At 32.2% G+C, this 15333-nt stretch overlaps 1 protein-coding gene across 1 annotated transcript; it reads left to right on the plus strand.

The window, feature by feature from the left end:
• The first annotated feature begins 958 nt into the window (after positions 1-958).
• LOC18040407 lies at positions 959-4194 on the plus strand. Its single transcript, XM_006431977.2, has 6 exons — positions 959-1366; positions 1480-1680; positions 1771-1884; positions 2053-2235; positions 2674-2838; positions 3547-4194. Exons 1-6 carry the CDS (start codon positions 1124-1126, stop codon positions 3901-3903), a joined length of 1263 nt encoding a protein of 420 aa, XP_006432040.1. The 5' UTR covers positions 959-1123; the 3' UTR covers positions 3904-4194.
• Positions 4195-15333: the final 11139 nt, after the last annotated feature.

Genomic DNA, 15333 nt, shown 5'->3' on the forward strand with positions numbered 1-15333 from the left:
GTTCCTGTAAAAAAAAATTAATTTAAAAAGAAGGTTTAAAAAGAAAATTGATTGGTTCAAATATCCTCACCCATATTTAAATTTTGCGATTGGCTATTTGCATGCTAATAATTACTTTGAAGATTCTAATTTTAATTTAAAACTTATTAAAAAAATACACATCATGTGAATTATTATTAAAGATGATTTATTATAAATCAATATTACATAATTACTTTGAACACTCATATAGCACACTCATCATTCAATGTATAATTTTCATGCCTTAAACCCTAAAATTTATATTTTTAAAATTTTAATCAACACTTAGATGACAATGAGGAAATCAATTCAATATTTTAATAAAAAATGACTATAAAGTATGTATGATAGTTTTATTTTTTAGAAAATAAAATAAAAAGTACTATAAGATTGCCATTATTTTTTTTAACCCTTCTTCTTTTTCGACTTGTTCTTTTCTCCTTCTTTTTTCTTTTTTATAGTATTTATAATTTATTTGCTATTATTATGTTCTCATTACAAGATATTTTAGTTGAAAATCCAATATTGAATAGAAATAAAAAAAATTAAAATTTTGTTAAATAATTTATTTTCACTTGCTTTATTATATAGTGCAAATATATGTTAAATCTCTTTAAAATTACATGTGCTAAATAGTTTTATTGTTGTTTTAAATAAATAAAGTTAACTAATTTAAATAATTTGAGTGATTTTTCTTTTAAATTTTAAAACAAGTATAAAGAAAAAGTTAATTTTTTAAAATTAATAGAGTGCAAATAGATGCATCCTTATTTAAATATTGCATATCTTTCTACGATGGTGTTTATTTAGTGGTGTGGCTTTCAAGACACTGAAGGGATGTTACCAGCACAACTCACGTTGTGTTCACAAGGGCCTAACCCGAACCCATTAGAAATGAGAATTGGCCCAATGTGAAAGATTATTTACAGGGGAAAAAAAAACCCAAGTACAAATCACACTCTTATCGCCGGTGAAGGGATCTGAAGTCTAAACGACGCGTTGACAGAACAAATGAAATGAGTGAGGATTGAGGAGTCGTCTTTGTCTTCGAATCGAACTGATTGGGGGTGTGTGTGAAGTTGTGAAGCAGAAAAATTCTTTGATGAAATCTAAATCAATGGCGTACAGAAGGAGGCAGCAGGAGAAGGGATTATTTTCAACAACAAGAAAGACATTAGAAGATGATGAAGAGGATGATGACTCGAGTTCAAATTCAAATTCATCTTCTTCTCGGTTAGCTGCCAAAGCCATAAGAGCTTCATCTGCTCATAGAGATTCATCTCTCTCCTCTGCTTACAACCGCACCACCAGTTCTTCTTCTCCTTCTTCTCCATCTCCACTTCAGGTAAAGTGATGAATCCCTTTTATCTGCTCTGTTGCTTATCTATCTTGGCCAATTATACATTTTAATATTTTAACTGGGTCTTCGTATTGGGGGTGGTGGTCTTATCAATATAGGATTCCAAGCCTTATGAGTACACATCAATGAAAAGTTTAAATGAATCCAAACATGGGTTTTGGAGTAATCTTGCTAGAAAAGCTAAAGCTGTTATCTTGGATGAGGATGATGATGGTGATGGTGATGTGCCCCAACAACAGCAGCTGCCTCAAAATGCAACACATCACAATCACATGCCTAGGACTGACTCAAGACCCAAGGTGAGAAAGAGATTTCATTTCAGCTATGACATTGTTTAGAGTATGTTTGACATTAATATGCGGTATTATATTTCTGATTCACACTGGCAGTTCCGTGATCAATACCAATCAAATGACACCCATCAAAAATCAGAAGGTCCTGCCTTACAGAAGGGATTTGATGCGATTACATCTTCAATAAGTTATATCGGTAATGCTGTTGAGGTGAGCTTTTGCCAAATATTCTTTATTCCATTATATACCTTGGCTACTACAAGTTGTATTGGTAATGCTTTTCATCTATGATCTTCTTCCGTATGTGCAAAGTTTTATACTAGTGTGTAGATGTATATCTCTCCTTTAATTTATGACTTTTGTGTTTTGCCTTTTTAGGGGGGCCTTACTATTGTGGAAAACCGAACGTCAGGCATCATTCAAGAAACTCGTAAGCATATCCGCAAGAAGCCTGGCATTTCTGCCACACAGAACCAGGGGATTAAACAACCTCATGTACAGGCCCAAGTCCAACCCTCTGTGCAAAATGATCAAGAACTTCAATTGAAGGCATCTCGCGACGTAAGGTGGCAACTGTATGTCACTGGTTCATGTGATAGAAATATATTGCATGTTTGGGTTGCCCAGCCTTGTCATAATACTACCACTTGTGGTGTGTTTTGTATTTGGTGTGCCTCTCTGAATTACAGTATGCAGCACTTGCTGTGAGCAAAGCCTTGAATGGCTCTAAGATTTCAAACTAGATTGAGTTTAGTCATTGGCTTTTTTCATAGTTAAGATGCATGTTCCATCCAGTAGTCTATTTTAGGTATTGATGTCTAAAAGAAAATTTAGTGGAAACACAAATGGAGGCGGGACCAGAAAAGAAGGGGTTTTTCGGGGCTTAAGGTGGCTGAAGTATTTTAGGAACCAAAACATATCATTTATTATTTTTCATTTTCAATGTAATTGCTAATGTTTCTAGATGATGTGCGTGATTGCTTTCTGGTTGTGCAATAGGTTGCAATGGCAATGGCTGCTAAGGCGAAGCTTCTTCTTCGGGAGTTGAAAACTGTGAAAGCAGATTTAGCTTTTGCTAAAGAGCGATGTGCTCAGCTGGAGGAAGAAAATAAAATCCTTCGGGAGAGTCGTCAAAGGGGGGATAACCCAGAAGATGATGATTTGGTAACCTATTCTCTTTTTCTACTTTCCTTTCTCTTCTGTTGAGTCTATCTGTATGGTGATGTGTATCTGTTTTATTTAGTTAGTTTTGTCAATGGTAGATTTTAACAGATATTACTTTCTTAAAAGTGAAAATCTGAATGATGAGTCTTGCTGATCCGTTTGTTCTTACTTTGTCACTTTTTACTTTTAAGTGCCATTATTTGGATAGAAATACAAGTTCTTAATTTACAGTATTTGATTTATAAGTGCATCTGTCTAGTATATTTATGATATCTTACTTGGCTACTATGAACCAGAAAAGGAAGGGCAAATATTTGTATTACACTACTGGCTATGAGTCTTTCAATCTGCTGCCACAGTCAGTTCAGTGGTTTTTTGAACTGATGCATAATGGATTCATGTTTTTGTAGTTGTTAATGTGTTTGTCCATCTGCCTGTACATGTTTAGTTTGTAGAGTGTGTTTGTGTCTGAGATATTTAGTAATGAGGTACAACCAAGGTATAAGCTGTTGCTGTTACGCACTTAATTATTACTTATATCAATGGCATCAGGATTTTCAGGTCAGTAGTCGAGAGATGAATTTGTTGTTTGGCAAATCTTAAGTGGATCAGCTATTGCTGGTAGTTTATTGTATTTTTCTAAGATTGAATTAAAATGATCTCAATGCACTGAAGAATCTAAAACTGATGTCTGCGTTTGTCCATCAGATACGGCTTCAACTAGAAACACTTTTAGCAGAGAAGGCTCGATTGGCGCATGAGAACTCAGTGTACGCACGTGAGAATCGCTTCTTAAGGGAGGTTGTTGAGTATCACCAGCTCACCATGCAGGATGTTGTGTATTTGAATGAGGGTACTGAGGAAGTTACTGAAGTTTACCCAATTAAGGTTGTATCAAATCCAGAGTCTGTACCTGGGCCACCATTTTCAACCTCCTCACTGCCCCATCATACAAGTGTGCAAGTGACTCATGATGGCTTGCCTCGCCCTTCACCACCACCAGAGGTTGCCCAAACTGCTAGCGCACCAAGCTCTGTGTCCCCACTATCAAGCCAAAGGATGTGACGACACACATTATATCTGTTTGAATTGTATTGCCCTGTACCAATTCTTGTCACCAGAGGTTAGAAATTGTAACAGTATATATCCATGTTCTTATATTTATTTATTCCTTGGTATCAGTTGTTCCCCTTGTATGGGCGATTAGATATTGATATATCCTTGATTATGTATTTTAAGACTTCACTATACTCATTTGTTGAACTCAAAAGTCAGAATGTTGCTGTGATAATTTCCCCTCCGGAGCTCATTTTTGGCTTTCATACAATAGTTCAAACAAAATTGATCCCTCACTTATCTTCAAATGTTAGATTTGTGAGATTTGTGTGATTCTAACTTTTCAATAGACATGTGAATCCATGTGGCCATTGGAATTGGATATTGGCATGGTACATCTGTGACATTGATACTCAAGATAATTCAATTATTTGTTTTTGTTATGTGATGAGGTGACGCCTGGAATTCTTGTGCAACAAACATGAACTAGGGATGGATCCAAAAAAATGTGTTGTGCTAATCAGTTAGAATTTATTTATGGTCAGCTAGTAAACCTTTTTAGGTGGTACAATATTTTTTTGGTTTTTGAAATTGTTCTTTATGACAATATGAAGTCTACTATGAGTCTAGATATTTATACATGTAGTATATGTAATATTGTGTTTTGCTCACATTATAGTGATTAAGGAACTTGTAACCCGCATCACTTTGGAAGATGATGATTTGAGATCACCAAAATTTTCCTAATTTTTTTTGTATCTTTTCTGCTAATTGGGTCAATTATCAATTTATCACAATGTTTATCATTTCTTGGTATGCGACAGACAAAAAATATCTATTGTTAATTTACATAAGAACTCTGGACAGCTATTATTTAATTTCATGTTTAGATAGATATTTATTTGATTATTTCCCCACAAAATAGCTCATTGATTTTACATAAGAACAGAAGAAGGTCCAAGACTCCCAAGAGAACAAGATGGTGTCGTGTTTGAACTTGCGATTCAATGGATCGTCGAGGCATGATGGCTCAATGTTTTGGTTTGTGACATGACATAAAGGCATAGATAATTAATTTAATTGTTTTAAATTATTACAATTTTTTTTTTCAAATTCAACCATGCGCTTAATATTAGTGGTAAACTGTCAAATTAAGAAAATTTTGGTAACTGAAGAAATTAATATATGGCAGGCTGCGCCGCGTCCGGGGGTGTTAATTTTTACATTGACCGTTAGTTGATTATGCAAAAATAATATTGCCTTTAATAACAGTTTGTATACTGACATAACTAAAAAAAAAACTGAAATTGTTGGCGCGAAAAACACAAACCCTATTTTTTAACAATTTTATCCCTGTCAATTTCAAAGATTTACAATATTATAGGTAAGAATTATGACTATTTTATCCTTTTAAAATTATTGATATTTCCTTAAAGTTCCTATAAAAAAGATAAAATTAAAAATTTGAAAAAAAATAAAGAAGGTGTTGCATTATGACCGTTACAAACCAACAATCATATTGCAAGTCTCCTGCTATTTATAAGATTGTAAAGCAATTTAAAACCTTATGCACAGCACACAAAAACAATTTATACTTCTCAACATGTCATTCTTCTTCCCTTATACTCTAAATGTTGTCATTCTTCACAACATTTCTCATCATCATCACATATAACACACAGTATTTCTCATCATCATCACATATAACACACATGCAAAAGCTAGATTTAATAATTTTTTTTTCAAATGAAACCATCCAGCACTAGTACAATAGCAGCAGTATGAGTTCTGGCCACTCTATACAACCTTCACACAACAGGCAATAAATACATTCATTTTTTCCATTTTTACAATTGATAACCCAGCAAGCACCACCAAGCTACTTGTATTTGGCATGATTACATAAAGACAATGGATTAAACTGTACTGCATGAGATCGAATTAATTTTCGAGCCATACATCATTGAAAATATATTTTTGTTAGCTTTCCAATGAATTTTACTAATCTAAATTTGGAGCTATCTACAGTAAGTTATGATCAGTTAAGTGCAGACTGTTCAGTTTTGAGAAGAATTTCTTACATTAATCAAGTGAGCAGAATTTATGTGCAGAAGGGGCATCTTTGGGAATTAAACTGTACTGCATGAGATCGAATTAATTTTCGAGCCATACATCATTGGAAAGATATTTCTGTTAGCTTTCCAATGAATTTTACTAATCTAAATTTTGAGCTATCTACGGTAAGCTATGATCAATTAAGTGCAGACTGTTCAGTTTTGAGAAGAATTTCTTACATTAATCAAGTGAGCAGAATTTCTGTGCAGAAGGGTAATCTTTGGGAATTAAACTGTACTGCATGAGATCGAATTAATTTTCGAGCCATACATCATTGGAAAGATATTTCTGTTAGCTTTCCAATGAATTTTATTAATCTAAATTTGGAGCTATCTACAGTACGTTATGATCAGTTAAGTGCAGACGGTTCAGTTTTAAGTAGAATTTCTTACATTAATCAAGTGTCCAGTGTCAAATAGCTTGGCTCTTATTATTCCTTCCACTAACATTAAACCAAAAGCCAATTCTCCTATAAGCTGTAAACTCTAAGGCTTAACCATTGTAAGTCCACGACCATATGCAGCAAATGTTATATATAAATCAAACAAATTTTGCCTTGTTTTACTGCCATTACAGAGCCAAATTTTTCTAATTTCAATTCTAATTGTACCTAAGCCATGTATATAAATCACAATATCTTTTTGAGTTATCTACAAATAAAAAGTAGATAAGAGCGTGTTTTCAAACAACTCACCTCTGATTCGCTTCGACATAGATGTTCGTGCTTATGGGTCGCCGGCGAAACTCACTGCGATACATCATGGACTAGTGGTTCGTGCTTGTGGTTTGTACTGCTGCTCGTTGCCACTGTAAGCTGCTGCTCATCAATTCGGTAATCCTCTGTGATGATCAGAAATCGTCTTTGTATCCAGGATTTTATATGATGATGGTGGTGGTCATATTTGTTTTTGCTTTCGTTTTTTGTTTTTAGTTTTTAAGATTATTAAAAAAAACGATAGCAAAGAGATGCATTGTTTGAAACGAAACCAAACTTCTTTTTGCAAGTTTGGTTTTTATTTGTGTCAGAATATTAGTAATTGAAAATGACTAGCTACTGTTCTCAAGGCAACGAAAGTTGCCAAAAGATTTGTTTTATTGCGAAATGTCAACAATGCCCACAACAACCCAAACGGCAACCAAACAGAGCAAAAACGTAGGGGGTTTTTTTACAAATAAACGGATTCTCGTCATCTAATTGCAACAAGCCCAAACCTCAGGGGAGGTTTTTAAAAATTACCCATATAAAGCTTTGCCTGACACAACGCTATGGTCACTTGAATAATATGTTGTGCCAATTCTAGTAATACAACGGTAAATGGCCCGTTAGGGGTGGGCAAATTGGGTTGATCGGGTTGGATGAAAATTCATCCAAACTCAACCCGAACTTATAACCTAACCCGATAATTCGGATTGGGTTATAAGTTTGAGTTGAGTTCGTATCAGATCGGATGTGGGTTAGATGCGGTTCGGGTTAGATTTGAATCAATTTGGATTATTCGGGTCTACTCGGGTCGGGTACAATTCAACAATACATAATTACCTATTATTAACAACCACCAAATACCAATTAAACATTAATCTTTCACACATAATATATAATATACATCTATAGCATCACTGTCAAAGGCTCAAAGCTTCGAATGGGTGTTGTCGGGTTTGAATAGACCCTGAATCGGATTGGGTGATAGTGGAGGATTAGAGATATGGAGGTGGCGCAACATATCTGGTACTTCGTAGCAGTAGATCGGCAGATTGGGTACTTCGTAGCAGTAGATTGGCCTCGGTTGGCGTCGAATCTTGGCAGTTACTGCGTTTGGCATTGGATCTCGGCTTCAGTTGGCGTTAGCTTTGATTGTGTGTGTGTTTGTGTTTCATTTATTTAGGGGAGGCTGGGGGTTGGCTATCGGCAGTGGGCTGCGAGCGAGGGAGGCTGTGGGTGGTGGGTGAGTGGCCGTGTATGTGGGCTGTTGCCGCTGCCGTGCTGCGTGTGCTGTTGTTAATGTGTTATTTGTGTGTGTTTGTAATCCTTTGTGTGTGTGTGTGCCCTTTGTGTGTAGTTGCAATCGTTTATGTGTGTGTGCCCGACTTGTGTTTGACTTGTGTTTGTGTGTATTGTGTATGTATTGTGAAATGTAAATATGTTGTTTGTGTGTGACGTGTGTGTTTAGATTTAGATTTTTTTTTTAAAGCAACCCGATCGGGTTTCACCATTTTCATCCGATCGGGTTTCTTTTACAACCTGATCTGATCCGAATCCGAAATGTTTTGGGTCGGATCGGATCGGATCAGGTCGGGTATTTTGCCCACCCCTATGGCCCGTTTGGCATTGCTTTTAAGGCTAAAAAATGACTTTGTAAATTTAAAAGTTAATTTTAGTCTTTGATATAGAAATTAAAAGCCACTTCTATTAAAATCAATCCTTCTCAAAGAAGGAAGGATTAACTTTTCAAATATAATTTTGAGAATCAGTTTTATTATTTAACACAATTTCAAAAATATCCTTACAGTTATTACCTAAATCCAAAATTATCCTATTCAAATTAGAAACAAAATCATTATTGCATTAAATTTTTATTATAATTTTTTTATAATTCACGCATTCATTTACCCTATTTCTTCTTCATATTTTTCATTCCATCAAAAGTTATCTCCATTACACTTACAGTGCGTTTTCTTCCCGGATTGGGGAATCAGAATGATTGACACGTTTACTTCGCAAAAATGAAGCAGGAATCAGAATCAAATTAGTGGGGCCCATAACTATTTGGAAATGGGGAATGGGAGATTGATTCCCATGGGGGGAGGTGGGAATCAATCTCCCATTCCCGGGACTTCCCATTTTACCCCCACTCCGATTCAAATATTCCTAAACTACCGTCATTTAAGTAAAAAATATAAATACCGAAAATTAAAAAAAAAAAAGCAAAATCCCTTGAACCCGTGAGCCGTGACCCGTGTTCTCCTCTTCGAAGCTGAATCGCCAGCCGTCGGTTCTGAGATCACACGTCGTTGCCGTTGGTTCTGAGATCGTCGTCGCAGCTGGTTTGTCGTTGGATCTTAAATTGCCAGCTCGTGTTTGTTGGTCTCGTCGTGGGTGTGGGCTCTGTCGTTGCCGGTTTTGATTCCGTTCGTTGGTCTCGACTTTCCCGCCCGTTCACCGCCGACCGAAAGCTTCCAGTCACCATTACCGCCCGTTCGTTGGTTTTGATTCCGTTCGTTGCCATTTGTTGATTTTGGATCACACAAATTTTGTAATAATAATAATAAAATTAATTAATTAATAAATAATAACAACAACAACAACAACAATAATAATAATATTATTATGATTCATTATTAATTATAATAAATCAATAATAAAAATATATAATTAATAATAGTAGTATATATCAATAAAAAATATTATAACTGTTGTTATTATTATTAGTTTAATATTATTTTTATTAACAATAAAAAATTAATAATTATTATTAATTTTTAACAAAGACCAATAATATATTACTATAAATTATTATTTTTTATAATTAATGTTTTATTATGAATAATAATATTTTATTAATTTTATTATTATTATTATTATCCTTATAATAATATTATATTAATTTATTAATTTTATTAATTTATTTTATCATTATAAGCAACAAGGGGTATTTTAGTAATTTGAAACAGTTCATTCTGATTCCAGCATAAAGTAAACACATTAATGGGAATGAAATTCATTTCGATTCCGATTCCAACAGCTTGAGTAAACAACTTATTCTGATTCCTGTTTTCCATTCCGATTCCAACTCATTCCGATTCCAACCCATTTCCAATCCGGGAAATAAACACACTATTATTATTATTTTGTGCCCCAAAAGTATGCAATAAGATAACAATTTTTTAATTTCATAAAATTTATTCATTATTTACTTGAGCATACATTATTACTTTATTAGCCCTTATTTATAAAGTATCTGATTTATGTATTAGGCATGTGATGCCAATACTAGAGATATAAATCACATGTCTTTGATAAATAAGAGAAAATGACAAACACACCCTCAACGTTTAGACAAAAAGACAAAAACCCTCCTAACGTTTCAAAAAAGACATTTGCACCCACATTCACTAACGAAAACAATTACTTTTAACGGAAATAGTAATTTTAACATATAATTACCGTTATACCCTTCTAGCACATAAAAAAATACTTGTTAATTGTCTAATTTGTCTATATATTGTGAATAAAATTACAAATATACCCTCATTGCCCAATTCCTCTATTTAAATTTTTGTCAAATTCTCTCTTCAAGCCAAATAAATTTAATCCATTATCAATTTTTATGCCTATTGGATAAGTTATTTAATACAATTAAGATAAGATTTTTGTAATTATTATTGTAACCAGCCTTTTTTTTATTTTATTGATTATACAAGTGTAAATGATTAACATGTAGAGAATTGTTATTCTTATGGTATTAATAACTAATTTTCTTTATTTTTATTTTTGAGTAATTGATTAAATTTATTTGGCTTGAAGAGAGAATTTGATAAAAATTTTAATAGAGGAATTTGGCTATGAGAGTATATTTATAATTTTATTAACAATATATGGATAAATTGGACAATTAACAATTATTTTTTTATGTGCTAGAAGGGTATAACAGTAATTATATATTAAAATTACTATTTCCATTAAAAGTAACTGTTTTCATTAATGAATGAGGATGTAAATGTCTTTTTTGAAACGTTAGGGGGGTTCTTGTCCCTTTGTCTAAATGTTGGGGGTGTGCTTGTCTTTTTCCCTATAAATAAAAGATTATTCACAACTATTAATGAATGGGCATTTCATTATATAAGGCTGAAACTATTCTACTTCTATTGTGAGTTATTTTATCTTGATTACTGAAGTTGAGATTTCAAGTAGAATTAACATATGTATATGTGATATGCATATTAAACTAGACTATAGTGAATTACTGAATTATTATCTAGTTTAACAAATTTCATTGATCATAATTTACATAAGCTTTAATAAGCTTAATCAACCTTAGTCCTGAATGGATAATGAACTTGCATTCATATATTATATCTTTTGAGTTATCCCGGAGTGAGATACACATAAATGGTCGAAAACCTTGATAGCTTAGAAATGTAATTTCATTGATCATGGGAACATATACTTACAAGATAGAATCTATACTAATGATGCTTATTTAAATTTCTTGTGGTAACTTGATCATTTAAATATGTGGCCACAATTTATTTCGTAAATTATTTATTGAATAATAATATTTATTTGTAAATTTATTTACAAATATAAATATATTGAAAGTGATCATTTGAATAAATAGTAAATCAAGGGTAAATATGTGATTTACAAAGGCACAACATTCATCATGAGCCTATCTTTAATTATGAGCATTAGATAGAGGGTTTATTAAGTGGTTATTATTAGTCAAAGACGAAGGCTAAAATTAATTAAAAGGAGTTTTACTTAATTGAGCTTTTATTTAATTACATGGGTTACTAAAGTACAATTTGGGTTTTAGTGAAATAGCCTGGAGTTAACTTGGTAATTTTGACATGTGATGAGATGTTTAGGCTTTTAATATTAAGTTGGATGTAGAAAGCCCATGAGTCTGTAGTCCCAATGTTAACTCAATTCATGGTCAAACTTGACTCTAGTAAGTGCTTATATAATAGAGAGGAAAGTAGAAGAGAGAAAATATTTTTCTTATAAGTTTTTCTTGAAAAAGAAAAAAGACACAATTCTAAGGTTTTCATCTCCAGCACAAAAGTAACATTCTTTACACGCCTACTCATGTGAGGGAGACTATTGAGGATAACAGAAGAGATTGTAAGCTTCTTCGACAGTTCTTCACTACGAAATTAACGTACTTCTCCAGTCCTATACATGTATAAATAATAAAGAAAAAGTTCTTGGCTTTCGCTGATTTTATTAAATAGAAAATTTATTTTTCTAAGATATGATTTACCAACACTCTCTTGCGACCACCATAGAAGCAATATCACCATCAAACATATGTGTTTCGTTACCCTTTAATTAACTTTCGTTTATTTCTAAAAATTCCATGCGCAAATCAATAGTTTCATGTATATGGGCTATGGGTGTTTTTTATTGTTAGTTTTAGGCCATCTATTAATACTTTTCAATAATATTATTGAATATTGTATGTCACTTTTTTACCATGTATTATGTCTGCCTTTCATTTTCCTTTTTGTTCGTCATAATTTTTAAAGTAATGTTTGTGTTGAAATATACTTACAATAATGTAGATGGGCAAAAATAAGAAAATTATCAATCAAACTTAAACTAGAGATGACCAACGGGTTAGGCGGCATGTGGCACAGCACGGGCACAACACATGTCCGTAGAGCACAGCATGACACGAGCACATTTTGGTGGGACACATGGCACGACACAACATACACATAGACTAGGCTGAGATTAGAATTTTAGGCATGCAATCTTTAAAAGCATAGCATAATTAGAGATTGGCTAAAGCATGGCACGTGAAAGGCTCGCAATAAGCATGACTCACTTTTTAATGAAAATGAATTTAAAATTTTATGATTTTACAAATAACTTGAAATTGAATATTTTTAATTTATGTTTTTAATTCGCACAAGTTTTTTAAACTCATTTAATTCTTAATTTCCCAAAAAAACTCTAATTGATTTATATTTATAATTTATTAAATGAATAATTGATATTATGATTTTAATAAATAAATTATAAATATCATGGTTTTATAAATATGTATTAGTGTTATTATGGACATAATATATGACTCTATGTAAGTTTAAGTTAACAATTAAATTAATCCTTAAGAAAAATTCATTATTATTGTTGTTGTTATTGTTGTTGTTGTTAAGTATTAAAAAGGAATTCTAATACAATAGGGTCCAGTTTAGTAATTAATATTCTCTTACTATTATTAGTTGATTATTATTGAATATGGACTTAAGTTTTGAATTTTTGATTCTATTGAATTTGACTAAAGGAATATAGACCTACTAAGTTTGAAAAAAGTATGGTATGTCCTCTTAAAAAAATTAAACAAAAAAAAAAGTTTTTGTACTTTTGTCTTAGGCATGACATGGCCCACGATATGGCACGAAGCACATGGTGGGCCCGGCATGGCACGGGCACGAATAAGAGCACGCATGAGCCTTCCTATTTGCCAGCCCGACTCGTTGGCCATCTCTAACTGAAATTGAAACTAATAATGTATCACTAGGTAAAACTATTTAGGACAATGAAACTACTTTTGTAAAACTTGTGCATCGTAGAGGTAAAGGAAGTACATCGCCCTTGGACTCATTTCACTAAATTAGGATGGAAAAATTCAGTCAAAAATAAATTTTACACCAATGAAGAGATAGGAAAGATATCAATGAACTAGAAAGTCAAGAAGAAAACATATTAACAAATGAAGCAAAAGAATGAGAAATGGATTTTAAGAAATAATATTGTTAAAACTACAATGACAAAGTGGTATTACATGACAATTTATTATTTGTTTTCTTTTTGAGATTTTTTAGCTTATTACATTTTTTTATATTTTTTGTGGAGGAATACCTTGTTATACTTTCACTATACAATAACAATTTTATTTGATGAAAATTATAGTTGATTTTTTAATTATCAATTATTTTACGATAACAAAATAAAATAACTAAAATCAATAGAGTATATTTTTTATTTTTTAGTTAAAATTATTATAAATACACAATAAAAAATATTGTGTGTACATATTTTTATATTTATAAGTAAATTTAATTCTACATTATATCTAATTTAGTTATTTATTTTCTTATAAAAGTTTAATCAAACACATATACTTGTTTTCAAAACTCATAACTTTTGGATCAGGCACTCACCATATGTTTTCATTGTTTAACTCTTTTATTACATGAGAAACCCATTGTTCAATTCTTTGACAACAAAAAAAAAATATCAAAAGCTCTGCCCATCCTCTTTATGTATACGAGGATCGGTAGGGCAGACCTCCGATCGAGCTAGGAGCATGAATTGTTAGGCGGCTGGGGGGATGGGCTGGCTTGGCTGTCTTTTCCATAAATCTTTGTCCACTTAATGTCGCTATTAGTGCGAGTTGTAAGAAGTCTTGGTCTCCAGTTGAGCTAGGGCGTTATTTCTTGCATCTCTCAAGCCCTGGTTGGCTATTGACTTCTTTCACTCAACAATCGTTGAATCCGAATATGAAAGTGACTGAACTCCCTTTTGAGCTAACTAAATTAGTTATGTCGACAACAAATATTCTCTTCCTTAAAAAATAAAAATTTACTAAACACTAAACTAATTCTCTTTATCGCTCATTGTTTCTATAGCATAACTAACAATAATTATTTTAAAAGCTTACAATATTATCAAACTAGCCCCAGCATTGTCAAACTAGCCTTAAATTGCTTAGAAATTTAGTAAGTAAACCACGTAATACCCTCTTATACCCGATTCTCCATTATTCAGTGGGCACACTCTATTTCCACACAATTAGCTTCACAAGATGCCATCCAAAGTCGCAACACAAGGGTGATCAGGCCCAACAAACACTTGAGGAAGCCCGTGAGTGTAGACCTCTTTGAACTTGGCACTTTATGGATCCTTAGCAAAATGGTTTACAAGAACAAGACCGTCTCTCCTAAGGTTACTGTTCATTTATTTATTAGATAATGAATTTTATAATTAATAAAATTAATATTTTATCATCCAAATCTCATGTTAGTTGAAAATCAAAATTATTGAGGTCCATAATATTACTTGTCTCTTAATTAGCATGAGACATGTGAAATGATTGATCGAAGAGAGGCCGTGATATAAGTTTTTGCCATAATTCGGGACTTTCCAACTAAAACCCATCGAAAATTGTATACCATCCTAATATGCCCCAAACATGCAGGTAAACCAAACAGATAATAAAAATGTAATATCTAATCTCATTTTTTCTACTAAGTTCTATTTGATATAATTTTTCAAACAGAGTTTAATGAAGTAGAGTTTTTTTCTTAAAAAAAATATTTTAATTGTTTTGCTGTCAATGAGAATTTTTATTAAAAATTATTAAATAAATTTAATATCCTTCAAAAAAATAAAATTACTATAGTTGATAAATTTTTAAAGTTATGTTATACAAAGAATGAAATAAAAATGTAAATTAAACAATGAAAATTTTAGACAATTGAACTTTTTAAAAAATTCTCCAACTTTTATTTTTAAAAAGCTAAAATTTGAGTTTTTATTAGTGTATGCTTGGTTGTCTTATTTAATAGTCATAAGTACTTATTTAATTTCATAAA

The sequence above is a fragment of the Citrus clementina genome, unplaced genomic scaffold (assembly GCF_000493195.1).
Source record: "Citrus clementina cultivar Clemenules unplaced genomic scaffold, Citrus_clementina_v1.0 scaffold_5, whole genome shotgun sequence".
NCBI classification, from domain to species: Eukaryota; Viridiplantae; Streptophyta; class Magnoliopsida; order Sapindales; family Rutaceae; genus Citrus; species Citrus x clementina.

Bases quoted from the DNA above. Each gene is read 5' to 3' on its own strand.
- LOC18040407 (XM_006431977.2), top strand. From the start codon at position 1,124: ATGAAATCTAAATCAATGGCGTACAGAAGGAGGCAGCAGGAGAAGGGA. The intron at 1,367-1,479 runs GTAAAGTGATGA...TTATCAATATAG, and splicing joins CTTCTCCATCTCCACTTCAG to GATTCCAAGCCTTATGAGTA. The intron at 1,885-2,052 runs GTGAGCTTTTGC...TTGCCTTTTTAG, and splicing joins ATATCGGTAATGCTGTTGAG to GGGGGCCTTACTATTGTGGA.